This window comes from Eublepharis macularius, chromosome 9 (assembly GCF_028583425.1).
Source record: "Eublepharis macularius isolate TG4126 chromosome 9, MPM_Emac_v1.0, whole genome shotgun sequence".
NCBI lineage: Eukaryota > Metazoa > Chordata > Lepidosauria > Squamata > Eublepharidae > Eublepharis > Eublepharis macularius.
This window is the reverse complement of record NC_072798.1, coordinates 97,678,015-97,702,122: the sequence shown is the minus strand read 5'-3', so window position 1 is coordinate 97,702,122 and position 24,108 is coordinate 97,678,015. Positions and strand designations below refer to the sequence as shown.

The window sequence follows — 24,108 nt, the reverse complement described above, 5'->3', positions numbered from 1 at the left end:
GTGGTCAACCCTGCTTTCTCCTATAACTCATCTAAAAATCAAAGTATCTTGCCACATTCTTTTCCTTACGCCAGTTGAATTGTGAACAGTAAAATCTGACCCAAATGTAAGTGATTTGCAAATACTTTCAGTTATATCCACACAGATATTGTACTGTTACTGTTCACCTCTTGGATTGTCTTGGCCACAAAGGAAAAATCAAGTTGCAAATGATAGCACAATACCCACCAATATGTGGATATGACTTAAACATTGGCATAAAATACTCTAACAATGGTACATTCACCCAATGGTCCTCTATACATATTCTCATTGTTCAGACAGCACCCAAGTTATGCTGGCAGGAGGGTTTTGTTGGTTGGTTGACTTCTGATGTACAAGTTGCCATTCAGGGATTTAAATCTTAGATAGTCTTCACATGTCCAGAGAGGTGCACCCCCTCACCATGGGGTGCAGGAACCACCAGGAGTCATACCCAGATTCACCATGCAATTGAACTGGCAATGAAATAATATTCACTACTGAGCTGCTAAAAATAACATAACAAATCCGAAATGAGAGAAAGAGCACTGATCAGAACTAACACATTTCTTCAGCAGCACTTTTGACAACTTGCCCTTACTGCCTGGGGGATACAGTGATGAATGGGACTATTAATGTTTATCATAAGGAGGGCTTTAGCTTATTTACTTGACCTATATGCCATCTCCCACCTGTCTTTGAAGTGACACAGTCAGTTCATCACCCATTTCTACCTCATTCTGTGGCATGTGTAGACAAGGCAACCCTTTCTGCTAAGTAAAGGCAGAAAAAATGCTAAAAACCGGCATTAGTAGCTCGGTGCTGCTGGAATCGTGCAACTGTTTCTAGGGCGGAGAAAACACAAGGGAAATGCTGCAATGCTGCAATTATTACAATGACTTACTGAAGAGTGCTGAAGTGTGCAGTAGGCCAGCTGCTTAAACAAAACATCTAACAGTTTAAGATTTCTACAAAAGTTAGTAAGTGCTTGTGGCCTCCTGGAGGCTAAAGTCCACGTGCATTTAAAAGTTCAACAACAACTCAATTTATGAGTCAACTTTGACCTTGTAATTTCTACAAATCTGGCACACCTACACAATTAAAAGAATACGCTGATGTTAGGGCATAAAAGTCACTTGAAAAAAAAATATCCCTACCATTTCCAGTGTGACCAAAAAAAATTCTGCTGGACTTCATTTTCTTACCTCTACATTTGTAGTTAACAGGAAGGCGTATTAAGACTCAGTATTTTTCCACTGGCTTGCAAAATTTGGTAGATATTAGATAGAAGAAGACAGATGGATAACAGTGATGTGTTAGCCGTTTCTTTACCCACAGACTTAGCAAAACCACTGGTAATTTCACTATACACTCTCTTTCACTTTCCCCAACTTCCTGGCTCTTTTCTTCTTGGCCTTTCAGTCTAGCATTCCTATCATAAAGACTGATGATGCAATATTTCCACAAAAATAAATCCAAACCCAGTGCCTTTAAAATATACCTACAAAAACCAAAGTCTCAGATGTAGAATGAAAATGTAATAATGATTTGAACATCTACCTATTTCAACAGAAATGTCTGAAAGATTACATCTATTATGCTTTTAAATTTAGACTGCCTTAGCCCACATAGCTGGTCCCCGTAGCCAATTCATGTGTCTGTCTTCCAATTCCAGATTAAAAATCTTAAGAACAGAATGAATGGAAGCTAAATTGTGAAGTATTAATAATGAAACAGGTGTGAACTTCATGCATTTGACATGGCCAAACTGCATATCCTGTTTAATATGGTTAGTCCCTAAACTGTCTTCACTTTGTTAAAATGCTGAATAGATTTAATAATTCATGGTATGTTGAATAGATTTAATAATTGCTGAATAGATTTAATAATTCATAGATTTAATAATTCATGCCATGTCCTCTCCTGGGGAGTAAAAAAGAATAATTTATTCCAAGTGTATCAAATCTAAGTCTCAGGGATTTAAAAGAAGTATATTCAAACTCTTGAACACGTGTGCATGCTCATTTTGCCACTGCTGTTATGAAATTTTTCTCCATTACTTTCTTCTATCAAATATCCAAAGAGATTCTCCGATAGATGCTGAATATCAAATGAGAAATATGATTTTTCTCCCAAAGGGAGGAGCATTAATTAAATTACAAGGTCTTGAAAACGACGTGCAATTCCACACTAAAGTACATTCCACTACAAATCCTTTGAACAGAAATCCAGAAGTATACAAGGAAGGTAATCTTATAATAGTCTTATTCTGCCTTGGTATTAACACACTGGCATGGCAGTGTACATAGAACTCAGGAGGGTGTAGTGTAAGAACTATGACAAATTTTTTCAAAGTCCATCTTAATAGCTAATTGGCCAAGAACACAGCTGCGTACGGAAAACATGTGCGCTATTCACTTATCTAGGCTAATAAACCCAAATGTGGGGCGGGGGGGGGAGTCATTTTTAATTTGACAGAGAGGAAAGCTGGACTGTAAGAAGAAAGACATGATTGGCTTTAGTAAGATTAGCTAATCAGTTTAAGACTTCGATGTTTACTACGTAAGTTTTGATTTCACTGAGCAGAGTGGCACAGCTACCATCTACACCAAAAGAGGGTCTTTCCACTATTAAAATCTTCAGAAAAATCAACTGTTTACATACATTTGAACTTTGATCACACTGGGCTATGAGCACAATGAGCTCTCCTGTAGGAGGCACACCCATGTGGTAAACCTAATATAAAAAGTACTTTGGTAGAGATGCTATGGAGTTTCTGTAGGCAATCAGCCATTCCCTAGTTTTCATCTGTCCTCAAGTGCGCACAGCAAAATGTAGAGAACTGGGAGAAATTCAAGCGCGGCAACCAAAAATCTTTTAAAGCAGAGAAAGACATGCCCACTTAGTCTCTCGTGCAAGTGGTGTTGCACCATCTCAGCTGTGGTCCCTAACATAAGAGGGCTGCAGTTGTCACACAGATGTCAGTGGAAGCCATTCACTTTTATGAGCAAAAGTGAATATAAGCGACCATAGATGAAAACCATATGAGCCTGCCTTATGTACTGAATCAGACTACTCTGCCGTTCAGATCAGTACTGTCAGACTGGCAGCAGCTCCTCGGGTCTCAGGCTGAGGTCTTTCACTGCCCAGTCCTTTTAACTGGAGATGCTGGGGATTGAACCTGGGACCTTCTGCATGTAAACTAGAGCCAGCTCCACAGAGCCAGCTCCATCCCAAATGGTTCCTCTGAACTGCACAAGTACTGCAAACTGGCATAATAAGTTACCTACACAGATGGACATTTGTATACAGTGCCCTTTGTCAGGATGCATCCCGGGCACTGCTGTGCCAGACGCCGGGGTGCCTGACTCTGGCTTTGGGGTGCTGTAAGGGATACTGCGGGGTCCTGCTTTGTGGAAGGAGGGGAGGTATACCTCACCTTTACTCCCTCTCAGTCCACTCGCAGGCCTGCTCAACCTGACCTCGCCCCTGCTCCCACCTTCCTCCTTCCACTCCTTCACCGACCCTCCTTTCCCTCCTTGCTCGCTCACACTCCTCCTTGCCAACCAAACTCCAACAACTCCCACTCCACCACTCCTACACAACCCACCCTGATCTCTCTCCTAAGCCAGCCTTTATAGGGTTTCCTCCAACTTCCCCCCCCCCCCCCGTCCTTCCTCCCAGGCTCATCCCCACTCCTGACACTGTCCAGCTGTGTATGCCCTCAGGTGTTTCTTCCCTCGCCCTAGTTTCTCCTTGCCTTCCTCTCTTCTCTTGCAGGGCAGGGCTGGATGTACCCCAGCTGGGGCTTTCCTCAGGTGTGCCTCCTTTCTCTCTTCCCTTCTCTCCTGCAAGACAGGCCTGGCAGGGCCCTTCCAGGCGATGCGGCGTGGCCTCCTCTGTCTCTGCTCACAAGGTGCTGCACCGGTCTCCTGGGGTCCAGCCAGCTCTCCCAGGTGGCTGTTGCTGCTGGTTCCTCCTAGGGCTTGTGCAGGGGCTTCCAGTTCCTCCGTCCCAGTGTTGGCGTCTCTGACAGGCTTGTGTGCCTCTTGCCCTTTGGGGCAGGGTTGGGCAGCGCGAACCTGGCTGGTTTCTCCCTCTGGCTCCTTTTCCCCTTCCCTTGCTGCTGTATGGAGCTGAACCCCCTCCCTGGGGCTTCCTGTGCCTGCAGTCGGGGTTCCGTCGGCCTTCAGTTAAGGGGTCTGTGGCAAGTCCAGGGTGCTTGGGGCGCTCAACCCCAAACACCCATAATTATTGCTGTGCCCATACAATTTAATAGCTGGTTTTATTCAGTAGGGTAAGTCCCTCAAAATAGCTGGGAAAGCTCCCTTAAACAATGCACCCCAACAATTAGCCCGTATATCTTACACCTGATCTTCTTTTTGGCAAAATACCACAACAGAACATGCATTCTCAAAAGGTCTACATAACAACAAAAATGTGTTATATAGTTAGGTGTCTTCAGCTTCTAGAAAAACACTACCAGCTCCACAATCGATAATGAAGACGATAGAGCTCTCATCCCATCCTGAAGGGACAGGGGTAAACTGCTAGTTAATTTATACTACTGAGATTTTTTAAATCCTGTCCTCCTACAAGGAATTCAAGGCATCCTATTGCTCTCCTCCATTTTACTCTCACAAGTAAGTGAGGCTGAGAAAGAGAGTGACTGCACTGAGATCACCCAGCAGATTTCATGGCAGAGTGGGGACCCAAGTCTGGATCTCCTGGATCTTCCTAATCCTACACTGTAACCACTACACATTACAGCTGGGGGCACCAAGAAGAAAGGCAGGGGAGGAGAAATCCCATCCACTTACAACACTTGTTTTTTATTCCAGCTCTGCTGTGCTAATGAGGCAGGTATGTGCTGTTCAGATCACCTATGTGCTGGTGTGTATCATTCAATATGTGTGCGTGCCTGTACCCGTTAAAAGAATCTCATGAGTAGGGGTTCCAAATCAGTGCAATTGAAACTGGGGTAGACAAAGTCATTATTTATAGCAGGAGCTGTAATGGTGCCATATAAACTTTCAATTTGATTTATTAAATGTTGATAAACGTTTCATTTTCATGAGTCATACCTAACTATGTTCTCAGCTTCCAGCATGTGTGTCTCCTTCATCTAGCAGGGCAGCAAAACAGGACAACTAACCAACAAGATACAGGGGACTTGCATATTCCCAGGACTCTCCGTGCATGCAGAAAAAGATTAATTCTGTAAATTATAAATAAATAATCCTGACAAATGTGCTTGTTCCATAAATATTTAACAGCCCCCAATATTTAGAGATTCCTTGAGAAATCATTGAATATTGAAGGCAGTTAAGCATCTGTTTGTCAGTCCTTGGCAGGTAGAATCCCCAAGTTCTCCAGTGCAAACAATGCAGGTGTTCTGGCTGAAGTAACTTTATTAGAGATCCATCAAGTTCAAGGTGCTCAGACAACGGGATTGGCAGAAGTGATGTAAATGGGGTTGGTAGTGTTAGTTATAGGGAAGGTTCCCGCCATCAGGATAGGGACCGTTACAGTTTGTGCGCGAAGGAGCCAGGGTGTGTGTGAAGAGGAGGTTTAGGCTAGACAGAACAAAGAATGAAATCATCTCAGTTCCCAAGAAGGATGCATTTCGAGCTGGCTGCAGCCGGCCTTCAAGGACACTTGCTGGAGGCAGTGGGGAAAGAGAAAATACTTGCAAGATAACCTACTGCCTTAACATCAATAAGAAACTTCTCATGCCCTGAGAGGACCAGTACATAACACAGAATACATTCACGGCAGATATGCAGTCAGGCATATATGACACACTGTTAAGGGTCGGGCAGAACAGAGAGGGTATGGGAGACTGGCCTGCACAAGCCCCTTACCAAAGTACCCTGAAACATGTGAAGTAGGCGAGCGCGCGCGCGCGCGCGCACACACACACACACACCTGCAAGGATCAGGATGAGGAAGATCTCCTCTTCCTGTATTCTGTCACTCATGTCTAGGTCTACGTGACCCACCTCTTGCTGACCTAGCCCCAATTTTTAGTACCGCAGAACAATGACAGAAGAGTGCTAGACTGCTGAAGTCCAAAAGAAACTCGTCTAACCTGTCTGGCACTTGCCTATGAAAGGGAATCTCTCAAGAATTTACCCCCACCATGATCCCCCATGTGCGCCCCCACCCCTGCAAATGCTAAAATTGAGCATCTTTGCACAATGACTCAAATCCAGAGAAAACAATGTGCGTTACATGCCATCAAAAGCTGCAGCCAACTTATGGTGACCCCACAGGGTTTTCCAGACAAGAGACTAACAGAGGTTGTTTGCCATTGCCTGCCTCCGCATAGCGATCCTTGACTTCCCTGGTAGCCTCCCATCCAAGTACTAACCAGGGTCAACCCCACTTAGTTTCTGAGATCTGACCAGATCAGCTAGCCTGGGATATCTAAGTCAGGGCCTAAGAAACTTACAGCTAATTCAATTCATTTCAATAGGACTCAAGTGTGATCTTCTTTGATTCTAATTTCTTTAGAAAGTGGCATGTTTGCTGTATGTATTGCTTAGCACTACCATTCTGATTACATCTTGGTTTAGCAGCCTGAAGTACCTCACCAATATTTTAACAAAAACAATTCCACAAATAATGCACGCCAATGTAGCCAAGTTAACATTTCAACATCCACATTCAACATTTGTCTGAAGAAGAAAAAATGGCTGTATAGCATACAGCTATGTAAAATACAAATCCCTGCCCATAGCTTGGAAGACTCACCAACTGACCTATCAGTCAGTGGAAGAAAAGCAATCAAATAGCATGTAATGAAAGCTGACAAGAACTTTCAGTCTCATGAAATTTTCATCATAATTCTAATCTGCAACCAGATTAACATATTTAAAGGATACAGATTTAGGACTTGATGAGTTAACCTAAATCTAAGGGTCATCTGAACTGGCTCTTGCAATAGGATTACCAAATCTTAACCAGTCTAATTTACTGTCATCTTCTTTAAACAGTAGTTCCATAAACATAATACAAAGAGCAAGCATGGGCTTACTACCAAGTTTGCACTCAACAGAGCCACGGCCAATCCTGACCCCATAAGAGATGTACCCAAGCAACACATGCACTGTGATTCATCACATGATTTTGGGAAAGATGCTTAAAACACCATAGGCTTGCACTTTAAAAAGGCGATGTGTAAAGTAGAGAATACTTAGGCCATGACTGGATAAGTAAAAAACCGAGAACATTTACCTGCTTTGAACAAGGAATCTTGCTGTTGTCCTTCTCTGTAAGAAGCCACTTCAAAATATTAGGGAAAGACAGAGATTTCCATGTTGGCCAGGGGTTGACAAACTTTCCATCTTTACCTCTCTTCGATTTTGTTACATCTTCCTCCAATCTGTAATCCAGTCGGAAGCTTTTCCGGGATACCCTAGAAGAATCACTGCCGTGGGAACCTTGACTAGAATGCTGCCGTTTCCTCAAAGCTTTTTTAGGATATTGACTGCAAGCAGACAAAGGCTGTTCTTCATCCATTTCTTTCAGTGAAGAACTAGAAAAAAATGACAATCAGGCCGATTACTTTCCCCCACAAATGAAAATGCAAAAAACAGCAGTCTACGTCTCCTAAAATTAACTTGCGTGCAGCCTTTACTTCCCATTTTTCTGAACAAAGACCACACAAGGAACATGTCTTAGCAGGCAAACCTTATGGCATCTCTGATGCGCAGGAAGACACTTGGCTGTTTGCTATGCTTAGCACTGGAATCTTTGGCTGCTGCATACCAGGAAGTCTTATGCTGGAAGAGTCTCAATCTACAATTCTTGAAGTTCCTAGTGGGCATAGTTTGAGCTTCCATGCCCCCTCTCCTGCCGCAAGAGCGCTCACTCGGGCAGGTAATATTTTATTATCTGGGAAAACTGACTTTTTACCAACCACAAGTGGGGACCTGTGAATATACTGCATGCAAGAAGAGAGCTGGCTTCAAATGAAGTCCATCCTCTGGAACTCATCTTCCCCCCCCCCAACTCAGGTCCTGCATAGTCTTTTGAACGGTAAAGGAGCACTCTTTCCCTCCCACTTTAAGCATCACAGTCCCCAGGCTGAAAGCCTATGCAGCGTGGGTACTGTGAAGACAGCACATATGCCCAGCCCTTGGCACAGGGGGCCAAAGTCTGGGGTGACTGGCATTCAAATTCCCATTCTGCAATAAAGCTTACAGGATGACCTTGTACCTAGATTATTTCACAGGGTTAATAATAACATAATAATAACAACATTGATTTATATACCACATATACACTGAACCTTTTTAGAAACCCAAGCTTGGTAGATTTCATAAATCTGAAGAAGAGCCAGTGTTCTTCAGTTGCACATGGTGAACTTCCACCAGTCCCCTATGAACACTGCAACAACGGAGGGGTCTGACTGCTAATATAGCTGTTTAGAACTGAATGGGTACATTGAGGTCCCAAAAGATCTGTGTAGTTAAAGTAGTTATGGACCAGAGATGTCTCTGATTAACAGACAGATGCTTATTAGGGACAAAGATGAACAGAGACATCAAAAGCCAATGGTATGGAGGGCCAAACTCTCCAACTTATCCCCAGAGGCCACTCACATGATTTTACCACTGGAAAACATTAGCCGCTTTAAACCTGAAAAGTAACCAGTAGTAAGACCAGTAGTTAACCTCAGACACGGATTCTCCCGTTGGGGTGAATCCCAGTCTCTGTTAGCCAAATTTTAAAAGTTTAATCTGATTCCATTTTGTCTGTAGGCCAAAGTCTCCCTCTTTGTAGTCTCAACACTGCTTAACAAAGAACGCTCCACTAGCATTTAAAGTGCTGAGCTGACCCCATGTTGAAATGATTTGAACAAAGGATTTAGCTCAGAGTAAGTCCGTGAGAGCCACCTGGCTTTCCAGTGTAGGTGGTCTCCATTTTATTATTTGTGGTGCCTTTCACTGTAAATACCATGAGCATTTTGATTTCTTTCTACAGTAAATATCTCGATATCAACATGAGCGTATATTAGCTTGCTCACAGTATAAGATTAAAGTCTTATCCTCACTCCTGCAGTTAACAATACATTTATTGAATTATCTTTTCTTGTATAGCCAGGACTCATACCACATTGTACAATACAACTATAACTTCAGCTTATAGGCGTCATACATACTCCAACCCATCAATTAAAGTGTCTCGTGCTCAAAATCCTATTATCCATACTATTAAAGTGCAATTGCTATTTCATGTCACCTGACACAATTTATCATATATGGAGTCAATTTCGCCTTCTATTTCAGTTCAATACGTGGACAGTCCAAGGCTGATCCCAGACACTGTGTGGGTCACAGAAGAAATGTAGACCTCAGATGTGTTTCTTTTGGTGTTTTCTAACGGACGGTCCAGATCCCCATAAGGTCCGTTTCCAAAATTCTTTCTCAAAGAACACAGTTGTCAGAATTTCCAATACACTTCCTCATGTTAATTACCTTCCTTCATGAAGGAAATTGACGGAAGGAAATTAACATGAGGAAGTGTATTGGAAATTCTGACAACTGTGTTCTTTGAGAAAGAATTTTGGAAACGGACCTTATGGGGATCTGGACCGTCCGTTAGAAAAAACTATGGTCATAGAACCTTATATGTACACCAAAAGAAACACATCTGAGGTCTACATTTCTTCTGTGACCCACACAGTGTCTGGGATCAGCCTTGGACTGTCCACGTATTGAACTGAAATAGAAGGCGAAATTGACTCCATATATGATAAATTGTGTCAGGTGACATGAAATAGCAATTGCACTTTAATAGTATGGATAATAGGATTTTGAGCACGAGACACTTTAATTGATGGGTTGGAGTATGTATGATGCCTATAAGCTGAAGTTATAGTTGTATTGTACAATGTGGTATGAGTCCTGGCTATACAAGAAAAGATAATTCAATAAATGTATTGTTAACTGCAGGAGTGAGGATAAGACTTTAATTATACACGGTTATCTTGTCTGGTTACAGCTTGGACCGTGTTGCTCTGTTATTGTTAATCACAGTATAAGATTAGCAGGCTGTTTGGGGGTTGAACAGGAATTTTTTCATCTCTGACTGTGAGGGTCTATTTTTCTACTTACTTTACACCGAATCAGAAAGCAGAGGCTTATTTAAATAAGTCTGACTAGAGTCACCTGGTAACTACAGTGGCAGGCTAAGAGGGGGCAGGTGGTTAAGTTAATCAGTAGCACTCTGAGGTATCTTAGGACACGGAGAGGTAATCAAATGGGGCACTCCAGTGGCCCATATGTCTGGACAGGGAACTCTCTTGGTTCTGGTCATCAATGCCTGAATCTTCACACTGTCCAACACCGGAGAATTACCTGGACGGGAAACAGCTCTCGGCACAACTTTGGGATATGGAATCATCTGGCTTGGTCTTTGCTGTGTGTCTAGAACTCATACCCTGGCAAACCCTTTGGATAGCCTTTAAAGGTACCCATACTAACCGAGGTGTTAAAGGGTCTAATTTTAATAGCTAAAATGTAATTGGTGATTTTTAAGTATATCTGTGAGTATACTTTTGAGACCTAGAAGCTCCATTGTCAGAAATATTTTCAATGATTTTTAAAATTTCTGATATGCAAATTATAAAATTCATACAAAGACAAATTCCTAGGGAGTAAAAACAGCATGAAATCTGTTCAAGCTATCTTTTTAAAAAATATTATTTTTGAAGTTTTTAGTAAATACAACAAACACAACACAAACAGGAAGCGAACAATGAACTTGATTGAGATAATGGGGATGTAAGGTTTTCAATGACAAAAAGAGAGAAATTGCACAACAGTACTTGAGAAATAGTGTATCACTATGACTTTAAGATTATCAGGAACTAATCTTAATAAGCTATCATTTTGTTGCATAAATTCCAGAAATGGATGCCATTTCTCAAAAAAGTCTGAACAGAAATAAGGATTTTCTGAAAGAGAAATAAGCTTGGTTATTTTATTCATAATAAAATACTCCCGTAGTTTATCAAACCAGGAATGAATAGGTGGTAGAGCTTTTGCTTTCCAAAATTTTGAGATGGCTTTGGCAGCTACAATCATAATAGAAATAAGTTCTTTGTATATCGACAGAATCTCTGAGTCTTCCCGTAGACTGAGGAGAATAATTTCGGGGTGTAAAGGCACACAGTAGCCAGTGATTTTGGTAATCATTTTGAGGTTTTTTGTCCAATATTGAGCAATTAAGGGACACGTCCACCAACAATGGAAATAAGATCCTATCTGGTTACAACCATACCAACAATGAGAGTCATTTGATGGACTGATGTGATGTAATTTAAGTGGCGTGAGATACCATCTATAGAGAATTTTACAGAATGAGGATTGGATATTGATAGCATTTGTTGAACAGATTTTAGAAGACCAGATTTTGGACCATTGCACCTCGGATATTGATATTTCACATTCAGATTGCCACCTAGTTTGGTATCTGGATTTCATATTCCATCCCTGAGAGTTTAGTAAATTATACATAATAGAAATAAGACCTTTTTCTTTATTGATCTGTGTAACTAAAATTCTTTCAAAATCAGCGTAGCTTCTTTTTAGATGAGTTTGAAGTAATTGACTGTTAACTAAATGATTTAATTGCATATATTCAAACCATGGTGATTTATGGACACTTCATTCTAACTGTGATTTAGGAATGAGAGTACCCTTGTTGGTTACATCGCAAAGCCTAGTCAGATTAAGCTGCCTCCATAGAGGGAAAGCATTCTGTGAATTGTTGGGAATAAACCAGTTTTGATTAAGGAAAGAAGAAATTGAAGAGATCTTAGGGACTAACACTGTTCTTTTGGTATCCCAAGTTAACAAGGAGGGTACAAAAACAAAAATGTGTCAGTTAGTTTTGGCCTCTTTTGGGGTGAATTCCAGATCGTGTTCAAGCTATCTGATTTGGGCTCAATTAATAATGCAGCAGGCTTGCCCCATTGTATTTAAATATAATTTTTGATTGTAATACTGGGCCCGTAGGATCTTTCACACTTACCTATATCAAACTTTGGTTGTGTTATATGGCTAAGCCCAGATAATACTAGGGTTCTCTGGTTCATTTTATGAGAAAACTGATAAGAGTCCAAAACCAACCTAGTAAACAGCTGAGATTATATTCTTATCTTTGATTTTAAATGCATCTGACTCCAGTTAGCATGGCTAGGTCAGGAGGTGCGAGTTCTGTTTAGAAAGGATTCTGCGTATATCCAGGAGCCTATTTTCCCACACTGCTTCCCATCCAGTTCCAATTCCTTTCCACATCTTGCCTACCAAAATCCCTTCACCAGCACCTGATCAGCAGCTACTCCTTTGGGCCTGATCATCCCTCTGCAACCTCCACCTCCTCACCATCTGCCACCACATGTGATCCACATGTTCTTGCACGGTCAAGCAGCCGCCCTTGCCCATTCTGTTTTATTCCTGTAGAATGAGGCCAAACCTGTCAATCCTGAAGCCATTTTGACAAAAAGCTATATTTCAGACACAAATTGTGTTCTCCTCCAATGATCCAGAATGCTGTGCCCTTTGGTCGAAAAACAGTTCACTGTTTGCTTATAGCCTGTTTACTTATGGCATGTTGGACAGAGACAAATCAATAATGTGAGAGGTCAGTGTTTTGACAACGGTCCAGGACATATTACAACAATCAGCGAAAGGAGGGGCTGGAGAAAATCATGCCACGAGTTAAAAAGTTTTTCTTTCTGCTAAACTCTTAAGATTCAACCCACTACAATTAGTGATTAATACACCAAATTATCTGCTTCTTATACAGAAAGACTTACACACACACTTGCAGTTAAGAGGAAATAAGATGAAGCTCCCTAAAGCTCCTTTTCTTGATCTCTCCCCTTGAAAAGCCCATCTTTCTCTGTGAAACAATTCTGAAAACCCATAACTCTCTGCCTATCTATAATGTAACTCAGTCTATCTCAAGTCATATTATACACTATTGTCTTGCTGCCAGCTTATTACACGATTGCTTTTGCTAAACGATACATAGTACACACACACATATATATATATACTCATATAAGCTATTAAGAGCAATTTACACAGGATAATTCAGCAATCACACATCATATATAGCTATAATCACATAGGATATACTGAACCAAACAAAATGGAGTCTAAATGAACCTCAAGTGCCTTTTCATAGGAGCAATTGTATAACTAGATGTTTCAAGCTAATGTGAAATTGTGTAAGGTATTGTCCTTCCAACAAAAAGTATAAGCTATTGGTTAAACAGGTAGCCCCGTGGCGCAGAGTGGTAAGCTGCAGTGCTGCAGCCCAAGCTCTGCTCACGACCTGAGTTCGATCCTGGCAGAAGCCAGGTTCAGGTAGCCGGCTCAAGGTTGGCTCAGCCTTCCATCCTTCCAAGATTGGTAAAATGAGTACCCAGTTTCCTGGGGGTAAAGTGTAGATGACTGAGGAAGGCAATGGCAAACCACCCCGTAAAAACAATCTGCCAAGAAAACGTCGTGATGTGACATCCTCCCATGCGTCAGTAATGACTCGGTGCTTGCACAGGGGACTACCTTTGCCTATTACCTTATTGGTTAAACTACTAAAGTATGTGAACAGGTTCATGAACCTTCTTTGACTCAGAGGGAACAGAGTAAGGCTGACAATTAGCTTCCGATGAAAGGTTGCTCTGTCGGGGAGGGGGAGGCAAAATCATCACAATACCTGGTATGTCTCTACACTTCTAGCCAACAGAAAAGAGATGCTGAAGACGCAAACCGAGCAGGAAAAGGACTCGATATGGGTAGTGAGAGCAGATATTATATTTTGGTTTGGTTTTTTATGATATAGAGAGATTACATCATGGTGGGAGGAATATCGCCCCGTGAAAATGTGCTTAAGATATCCGGAAGCTTGTCGGGCGGGGGAGCCCCCCCACAGGGGTCTCCCATGTGTTTCTTGTTCCACCTGAAGATTTACACCATCTCCTCCCAGAGTTACAGCTCCTCTCCACCGTCTCCTGAGGGACTTTTCACCTGTTCCCGCGTTTGTAGTGGGAGTCCTCAGCATTGAAGCTTGGAATATACTTATAAGAGAACTCATAAGATAGTTTTCCAACTTGAGGACATATACGCTATCCAGTGTTGTAACACCTTGCTGTATCTTTGACATTGAGTTTACTTGTAGTTACATTGTAGCAATTGATTGTATATTTGACTTTGGAATGAATTTATACTGATTGTTCATAAAGTTTTTGGAGAAGACGCAAACCGAGCAGGAAAAGGACCAAGTCCCGGAGTAGCTCCAGAAAGGAAAACAAACCGGACTGTGAGCCAAGCACAACGGATGTTTCATATTTTTTTTAAAAAAAAATTATGGCACCTTTCTCAGATTCAACACAGTGTGTGCTACTATACAGACAAGAGGAGTATTAAAACACAGTCCAATAAAATGTAAGGGAAATATCGATAAGAGAATAAAACACCAGGGGAACAGAATTTGGATCTGAGGAAAGGTGGCTAACTCCCCAGCTAACAGCTAAAAAGGAGCAAAGGGAAAACGGGGCTGAGAGAGCACCAAGAAGCTGTGACTGAACCAAGGTCACCCAGCTGGCTTCAAGGGAGGAGTGGGGAATGAAACCCGGCTCTCCAGTTTAGAGTCCTGCAGCTCTTAACCACTGCACCAAACTGAATCAAGTTACAGGTGATGTGAAAAACATCTGGAGAACTGCTACCAGATAGTGCTGACTTTGACAGAGCAATGGTCCAGTTCAGTGTAAGACAGCTTCATGTATGTGGACAACATAGTTGTATGACTCTTTAGAAGGCTGAGGGGATGATAGCTCAATTTTATGTATGCTTCAGGTAACATGCTTCCTACCTGAACATCATACTTCTATATGAGGGAACAAAAGACACGTATACAAGCCAGTTTAAGCTGAATACAGATAAGTCTACTGTTTAAAGTGGTAAACAGCATAGCATACAAAAATGCGAAAACTTAGGGCCATGAACAGATCTATATAATTTCTGAATCCCTAAGACAAGATGGCATACAGCACAAAATTAATACATCCCATTTCTTTGTGTATTTGGTAAAAAATATTGACACGCGTTCTCTGGTTACACAGACCTATGACAAATGAATAATAACTCTCTCAGAACAAAACCCTGATAACTGTCAATAAGTATAACTTGGCAAATTACCTGTCTGCAAAGGTTCTTATCCCAATAAAAATATCCTTGAATATTCTAAAGAAGTCACAATATACTTTACATCTCAGATTAACTTCATAATTATTTCAACTTTATGGTTTTTCAGACTGACTCCTAGCTACAAATATTCTTCTTCACGTTATAATCTAGGAATGATAAATATGACTGATAGGACACAACAAGTGTATCAGACTGGACTGTCAAAACCAGTTGATTAATACAGTACAACTCCTTTTCAGATACACCTGTGTAACAGGTACACTGTTTCAGATACACCTGTGTAACAGACTATTCAGTTACTACCAACTTAAAAAAAAAACATGACTCATAAAATCTGCCAAAGCTTAAAAAAATGTTCCTTAGCTATGTATGATTTTACTCTAAACACACTCTAGATTAATATGGTGAATCTTATCACTCTCAAATTACAGATAAATGACAACCTATGGAACTAATTTCCAAATATGAACACTGTTAACAACATGCCTTTATGATGCCAATTTATCATGTTTTATTTGTTGCAAGCAAAAACCTCACTTAAATACAACCAGGTATAGGACTGCAGTGTTAGAGATGCAGATTTTTAAAACAATTTCCCTTTGGTTTTTCATTGTTTAATGTTTGACAAGGGAACTCAGAGCAAGCCAGAGTCCAAGTAGATCTTTCTCGCAAACAGTTATTTAATGACTGCAGTAGCATCTGCACCAACTCTTGGTGCTTACATAACCAACACACGCACAAACTCCTGTTCACTTCCTTAACAAGAGAACACACATTCTGACAACATAGATGCACAATTTATACAACTGCCTGGGTTTACAGGGGCAAAGTTGGACAGTTTGTACGGAATGAAACGGTACAGAAATGAACCATGAATTTACTTGAAAAATAGAATGGAGAGCATTTGCCAAAAGGTATTGCATCTTTTTCGACATCAAAACTTGTTCTCTCACTGATTACACAGTCTTGAATCATAATGAATTTACAACAAACAACATGTACCTTATAATTAGGAAGTGTTTTGAAAAGCAGAGGAGGAAATGCATGCAATTTAAGAGTCTTTTAAGAAACCATTTTATGAAGAACAATTTTGAGGAAAGGCGGCTGCTGTATGTCATTTTTGAGGCATAGCACTGGAGGGAAGTACCCTTTGGTCCATTTAGAAACTTTAATTTTCCCTTGCTATGCGGCAAATAATAGGCTAACAATAGTATAATGAGCACCATAGGAACATGCCACATCCAATGGAAGCAGGGTTCTCAGTTGCCTGCTGGTGACGGGCAATCTCCTGGGGGTTTGCCCCATTGCCCGCCTATTGCTGGCGATTGGCAGGAGATGGCAAGCTCCCCGGAGATCACCTGCCACTGGCAGGCAACCCGGGAAAGCACACATTGGGCGTGTTCCCAGTGGGGTGCAATGACATCACTTCCTGAAGTGATGTAGCACCAGCCACAGGCATGTACCCGCACTTTGCTAGGGCCAATTTTGACCACAAGCGGGCCCAAATTGGCCCTGTGAGAAGCACAAGAGCACGCCCATTGCCACTGGGATAATGTCACCCCCTGGAAGTGACATCATCACGCTAGCGCCGAGAATGCACGTACAGAGAGCACACGGAAGGCACAAGATAAGTGCCAGGTCCACCCCTCCCACTGGAAGGGTATAGGGACTTGGCAACTGTAAGTGGAAGACCACTTTTCCACTGGGTCCTGCTATGGCTGCCTCAATGGGCCAAAAATGAAAAACCACTGCCAACTGCACAATTTCAAGCTCAACAGCTTCACTCCCTTTAAAAAAAAAAGGAGTGACTAAGTAAACTTGAGGCTTTAAGCCTGCATGAGGTGCTTTGGAAGCAAAAGGAAGCACACAAAGAGGCCTCACAAAACTACAAAAATTAAACAAACAACAATTTAAACAAGCAAAATATCTGAAGAATATTTTGTGGTATCTGAAGAAGTGAGCTGTGGCTCCTGAAAGCTCATACCCTATCACTCATTTTGCTAGTCTTATAGGTGCTACTGGACTCTTGCTCTTTTCCAAAAGCAAAATATAGTTAACAAACAAAGCAGAACCACATCCTGGGCAGGTCCCAAATCCAGTGGCCAGCTCACTCAATGGCCACACGCTGTAAGCCACGGGTTAAGAGCCCTTCGTAGCCATTCCCAGGCTTTATAACCTGCCATCAAGACAGAGACAGAAACACAGCCAAAATATTGTTCAGCTGGCATGATATTCCCCAACAATTTCCCTCCCTTTGCCTTTACTTACAATGTGAGCAAAGCAAAGAGCAGAAGCCTATGACAGGTTTGGACAAAAAAAACAGCAGAGAAAATTCAGTCATAGCAAGAGAATGATTCATTAGTCATCCATCTCAGTCACTACAGAAAATCATTCCCTGGATTGTCACGATGTAGAAACTCATTCATCTACAGCCCAAAGAAACAGGATTCCATATCAAAGAATCAAAAGAAGATGACAGAAATCCTCAAGGTTTTCTTGTCCAACTACATACAGCGAAGGACTATCTAGCCAGTCATTTCCCAATGGACTTGTTCTAAAAACAACAGAGCTCAGCCTATGATTTATCAAAATTACAGTGCCCCACAAGCAAGCCATGGTAAACATGCCAACTTAAATTATACTGCAAGAGTAGTTTAAAAACAAAACCCAGACTATCAAAGCAAACAGGATGTCACACACACTGCAAAGCAAGGTGAAAAACCTTTAGCCTGACCAATCAACTCCAGCCAGAGGGGAAAAATCTATGGTATTCTGGCTATCAGGAGAATGTGAAAACAAAACCTGTCGGTCATGGCACAGTCCCTCCAATCCACTGATCCAGCAACCCATCCATCAGCTGTGTACATATGAAACTGCCTTATACTGAATCAAACCACAGGTCCAGCATAACCCGTATAGTCTACTCAGAGCGGCAATGGCTCTCTAACGTCTCAGGCATTCGAGGTCTTTCCCACCACCTGCTGCTTGGTCCTTTTAAATGGAGATGCCATGGGTTGAACCCTGGACCTTTTGCAAGCCAAGCAAATGCTCTACCACTGAGCCATGGGCCCTCAGGTATTGGAGAGATTTAAAAAATAATAATCAATATATCTAATTCTCGGCATGGCCAAATCAGGGACTACTAAATCCAGAGACTGGAGCCATGAATAGACAAGTCTTCCTACAAACCCAGAAAAAGCCCCAGGTTTGTAGAATAATTTGAAATCTTTTTTCAAATAATACATTGTTTTAAAAAAAAAAAACAGATCTAGCAGTTATCCCTTTAAGAAATAAATGCCCTCTGCAGAGGCCACTGTGGTGACTCCCAGGCAGTACTGCCAACCTTCAAAAGCCTTGGTTTTTGTCAGTAAAAGACAGGGGGAGGGAACAGGGTCCTTTCCAGGGCTGTTTTGGCCTTTGAGGGAGAAGTCATTGGGGCCAGGCCTGGCAACCCCACTGGGTGACTTGCTACCATGCCATTTGCATGACTCACTTAGGACTGACTGCTTGCTGCTGTTCAACAGTAGCCACCCCACAAAAGCCAGTATTGTGTAATGGTTCGTTTCAGACTCTAGGAGACCCAGCTCTGAATGACCACTCTGCCACAGAAGCTCACTGATGCGCTTGGGCCAGTTACACGCTCTCAGCCTAACCGATCTCACAGAGTGATCATGAAGGTAAAATGCAGCACTGGAGAATAACGGAGGCTGCTTTGGTTCCCATTGGGTACCAAAGCAGGGAAGAAATGAAGTAACAGATAATAGCTGAAGATGGGGACAGATAAAAAGTAGGTTGGTGGGAGGGTGGGAAAGAGAAGGAAGCACGGAAAGGTGAGATATGGGATTGCCAAAAGGGAAAGAAGAAATACTGTGGGGGAGGGAGCACAGGGGAAAACGAGATGCCCCTCGCCAGTCTTTGTGGGTCCCCTACTGTGCAACTGGGCCCAGTGCAGTGGCCAGCACCATGCAACTGGGCCATAGTTACCCCAGGTATAGGCTGTCATGGCTAGCGAAGGAGGGAAAGGTGAAGGGGGGGCAGATAATGATAGGTTGGGTGGAAAGGAGAGAATGAAGCCAGAAAAGGGGAGGGGCTATTGAGGCTTTTAGGAAAGGGAAACAGGAAATAGTGGGGGAAGGGAAAAATAAGATGCCCCCTGCAAGTCCTTTAGGGTACCCCACTTGTAATAGTAATAATTCTAGTAGAGAACTATTTTTGGTTGACACCCACAAGACATCACATTAAAACTAATTCCATACAACTTAAATTTTGAAACTGAAGAAGCAGGCACTCCCTTGGTTCTTTCAGGAAGTCTGTGATGGAATTTCCCTCCTTCATCATCAGAACCATTATGCCATTCATACACCAATATCCTAGATGACAAATAGAATCCTTTGGCTTAAAAAGAGTCAGTGTGGTGCTGGCCTAGAATTTGGGAGGCCCAGGTTCCGACGCCCAGTCTGCCATGGAAGCTTGCTGGGTGTGACCTTGGGTCTCACTCACTCACTCACTCACTCACTCACTCACTCACTCACTCACTCACTCACTCTCTCTCTCTCTCTCTCTCTCTCTCTCACACACACACACACACACACACACACACACTCAGCCTAACCTACCTCACAGGGTTTACAGGATAAAATGGAGGAAAGGAGAACAACATAACAATATAAGCCATTTGGGGGGTCCCCACTTGGGAGAAATACAGAATATAAACAAAGTAAATTTTAAAAGAACCATATGTTCTTTTTAATGTGTTCTTTTCCATATGTTCATATGTTCTTTTTCATATGTTCCTTGATCTTGCTTAATTTTCAAAAGCTCTGGATAGCTCCTTTCTAAAAAACATATGTGGGCCTGAAATGTTAAGAGAGATTTTGAATGTGTACAACATTTTTAATTTTTGTGACAGGGGATTAACTGCACTCAGCACTGACACAGGCAGGATGTCCAGAAGAAACAGTCTCTCCATTTTTCTCTGGACAGCACATTTAAAGGTCCTGTCAGAAATATGACCAGCTGCCTTGAAATATGGAGGCAGAACCGTGAGAAGCATGCGATACCCACGTGGAGGGAGAGTGTACAGACCTTACGCCTTTCTAGTAACAAAGGACCAGATATGTCTCACGGTTCACATTGCAAGAGAGGAAAAAGAGGGATTATCACAGTCCCCTGTCTGATAAGGGCCCCATTAATTCATTCTGGATATGAAGCAGCATTGGAAAAGAGGAGTAAGAGACAGTGTGAGACAGAATAGGAGTTACACAGGCGAATAAGAAGCAGAGAACATAAAGGAGAAAGTAGGGATATTCGGCGAGGAGAGTGGGGAAGATCTATTAAGTTTGAAAAGAAAGTTTGCTTTATCAAGTTTGAGAAAGATGCCATAATGAAAAGCAGAGATATTCAGCTAACTGCTGGGAGGTGGCATTCACACATCTAGCTTAAAATATAGGCCATCTTGAACGTACAACAGTGGTAACCTGAACAAAGAAGCTAATTAATATTTTTAGTAATCAAATCTAAAACTCTCCTTCGCATTTTATCAGCTAACAAAACGCACAAAGAAACCAGAATGACATTAGAACACTTTTTTTTTTACACTAAAGATCTGATTCCATTTAAAGTGAGTTGGCTAGTAAACAGTTTGTTGTAGGACACACCGGACAAATTCAAAATCAGAGTCAGTTATCAGACCCTAATAAATGTTTCTCTATTGAACAGAATTTATTTTAAACGTTTTAGGTTGATCTTAGGTTTGCTCTCCACTGACCACAAATGCACATCTACAGGGTTTTGTCTTTATGCACAAATGTTAAAATAAGACATCAGCACTGTCAGGCATACAAATTTGGGAAGGGGGGGGTTATGTAATAAGCTTCTGGAAGGCTGCTGCAGCACATTTACATGTCAATGAAGGAGAAGGCTAAAACTATAGCAACGGGCTTTCATTCTTCAATCCAATCTCATTCAACAGTTAAAAATGAGAGGGCTCTCCCCTGGAGAAAAAAAGGAGCTGGGATTGGGTCTGATGTCTCAACTGAACAGTTTCTTATTCTTTTTTAAAGAAGGGAATCTGAGAGGAGCTACAAGAGACTTTTCCTGATGACACTTTTCTAAAACAGGCATTGTATTCCAAACAGGAATGTATTAACTATCAGACGGCAGTAAGACATAAATGATTGTAGGATTAAGCTCTTTTGTGAAACGAGGTAGACTCCAGGCACTCTCTCCTGGTTCTCAAGCAATACAGACTGTTCGCTAGTCCCTTGCTTTCACAAGACCTTCTAGCCATCCCCTTTAAACAAAAAATTACCAAAGCCTTCAACATATAACATACAATGAGATGCTTAAGCAAACAACCCCAAACACAAACCACTGCAGGTATTTTGTTTTTAAACACAACAGCTTCTTGAAAAGTCTCAGTGCCACCTGCATTACCATCCTGCTTGCAAAGATGAACCTTCTTCCCAACTACAATTTAGGGTAAAGGGGGAAAAAAACCCTCATTTGACTACCTTGTCAAAGAACTTCAGCAATGGTTTGAAACCCAGCAGATGGCTGGGAAGTGGGTGATGACATCAGGCGCCTGTAAATCATGGGCAGCGACTCCATCCACAATCCAGACAGAGCAGGAAGGAGTGCGGATATTTAATTAACTTGAGCCATTTTCTGCTAGCAATGCATAAACCTGAGTCTTGCATATATAACATCTGCAATTCCCACATACGGTCGTTTTTACTTAAGTTTAAAATCCATTTTTGTAACTATACTTCAACTATAAAATTGAGGCAACTTCATATAAAGTTTAAATAGATCTTTAAAGTGAAGAGAAGCGATGCTAGCAAGAACACACATCCTATCTCCTTCTATCTTACCTCATTTAAACATGACACAAACAGCACAAGACAGATGGTTGTTGTGGGTTTTCCGGGCTGTATTGCTGTGGTCTTGGCATTGTAGTTCCTGACAATGCCAAGACCACGGCAATACAGCCCGGAAAACCCACAACAACCATCGTTCTCCGGCCGTGAAAGCCTTCGACAATACATAGCACAAGACAGACTTCGAATGTCCTTCTCAGGCTGAACACAGGCCACATTCAAGGTGCATTACGTTCCAAACTTGGCTGCCTTCCACCCTCTTACACTGCTAGCATTTCAGAAGTGACGCATTCCAGATCATAAAAGAAATGTGTACATGGTCTGGGTACATTTCCTCTCACCTGAGCCCTACCTAGTTCCAAGGGAATCCACGTCAATTGTGTTTAAGACTGCAACCTGAGCCTATGCATCAACTGTAGGATCAATTGTTTCCATGCAATGCACAACTTCATGGGGTGCACATGCCACTGAAGCACTGGGGGGGGGGGAGCGCTTTGGTCAACATTCAATGCCCTTTGGGCCTTGTGGCTCAAAAACCGGAAATCAGCTACTGACATCACAGAGAGTTGGGGGGGGGGGAGTGAGGGAATAATTCAAGAGAATCAATAGGGGGGGCTGGTTCTTTGCATGCACACAACCCATTTGGGTGCACAACTAAAAGTAAAAGGATGCTGGTAGGTTGCAACCCAATGCACCTGAAAGTAAATCTGGTTGCCTAGGTGTGCGGCTGGTCCAGCAACCAGCCGCCACCCTGAATAAAAAGGGGGCTAGGTTTGCCAACCTCCAGGTGGTGACTGGAGATCTCCCAAAATTACAAGTGATCTCCTTGCCTAAGAGAACAATTCCCCCTGTTTTGGAAGGCAGACTCTATGGCATTAGAAACGAGCAAGAATCCAGTAGAACCTATAAGATCAACAAAATTTATGGTAGGATATGAGCTTTCCTGAGCCACAGCTCACTTCTTCAGGTACAGAAAACTCACACCCTCCCACAAATGTTGTTAGCCTTACAGGTGCTACTGGCCTCTCGCTCTTTTCTACTGCTACAGACAGAATAATACAGCTCCCCATCTTGAAATAAACGTTAGTCTGACAGGTGCTACTGGACTCTTGCTCTTCTCTACCGCTACAGACAAACACGGCTCCCCATCTTGATCTCTCTCTATGGCATTATACACCCTGCTGAAGTCTCTCCCCTCCCCAAACCCCGGCATCCCCCGACTCCACTCCTAAAATCTCCAGGATGTTCCCAACCTGGAGTTGGCAACCTTCGAGGGAGCCCAGTCCTGGGGCGCCTGAAGGCCCCTTTTATTCCCGCACCCACTGAGGCGGACCAGCGCCCAGGGCCACAGCGGCGGGCGGGCAGAACCGTTCAAACGCCCGGACCGGACCCTGAAGACGCCGGAGGGCTGCCTGGCCGAGGGGCCCCGCCGGAGCTGAGGCGGGGACAGAGCCTCTCGCCCGCCGGCCTTCCTCGGCGGCCCCGCATCCCCGCGCCCCGGCCCCGAAACGCTCCGCCTTCCCACCCGGCGCCCGCCCGGCACGAAGCCCGCCAAGCCGCGGCGCGCCTCTCACCTCTCCCGAGGCGTTTCTTCTTCCTCGTCGTCCATGACGGGGCCGCGGCGAGCCCCCCGGGTTTTCCTTCCGCCCGCCGCAGGGGTCTCCCCCGGCGCCGCCCCGCGCCGCCCCAGCCACCCGCAGGCCGCCCGAGAGAGCGGCGAGAGCCCCAAGCCGCGTCCCCACAGCGCCCGGCGCCGCTCGCCAGCCGCGGGCTTCTCCGGCGCTCGCTCCCTGCCTCCCGCCCTCTCGCCCCGCGGCCAGGCCCGGCCCCGTTCCCGCCCGGGGAGCTCGCCGCCGCCCCCTGCCCGCCAGAGACGGAACCGCAGGCCCGTCCCCCGGCGGTGGCCTCGGGCGGCCTTTTCGGCGCGGCCGGGAAGCTCGACGCGCCTAGAACAACAACGAGCGTCGCCTCGTTCCGCCTGG

At 43.2% G+C, this 24,108-nt stretch overlaps 1 protein-coding gene across 2 annotated transcripts in view; it reads right to left on the bottom strand.

Moving 5' to 3' along the window:
- NAPEPLD (N-acyl phosphatidylethanolamine phospholipase D) overlaps positions 1–23,865 on the bottom strand; it is a 30,173-nt gene extending 6,308 nt beyond the window's left edge. Inside the window, exons 1-2 of one of the 2 annotated variants that reach the window (XM_054987991.1) lie at positions 23,701–23,865; positions 7,261–7,561 (exon numbers count right to left, since the gene is read on the bottom strand). In XM_054987991.1, the coding sequence (XP_054843966.1) occupies positions 7,261–7,561; positions 23,701–23,735 (336 nt within the window). In that variant the 5' untranslated portion in view covers positions 23,736–23,865. Of the gene's footprint in view, positions 1–7,260; positions 7,562–12,510; positions 13,864–23,700 lie in introns of those variants that run through there. The other variant, XM_054987992.1, reaches the window with a different exon arrangement.
- Between the last annotated feature and the right edge of the window lie 243 nt (positions 23,866–24,108).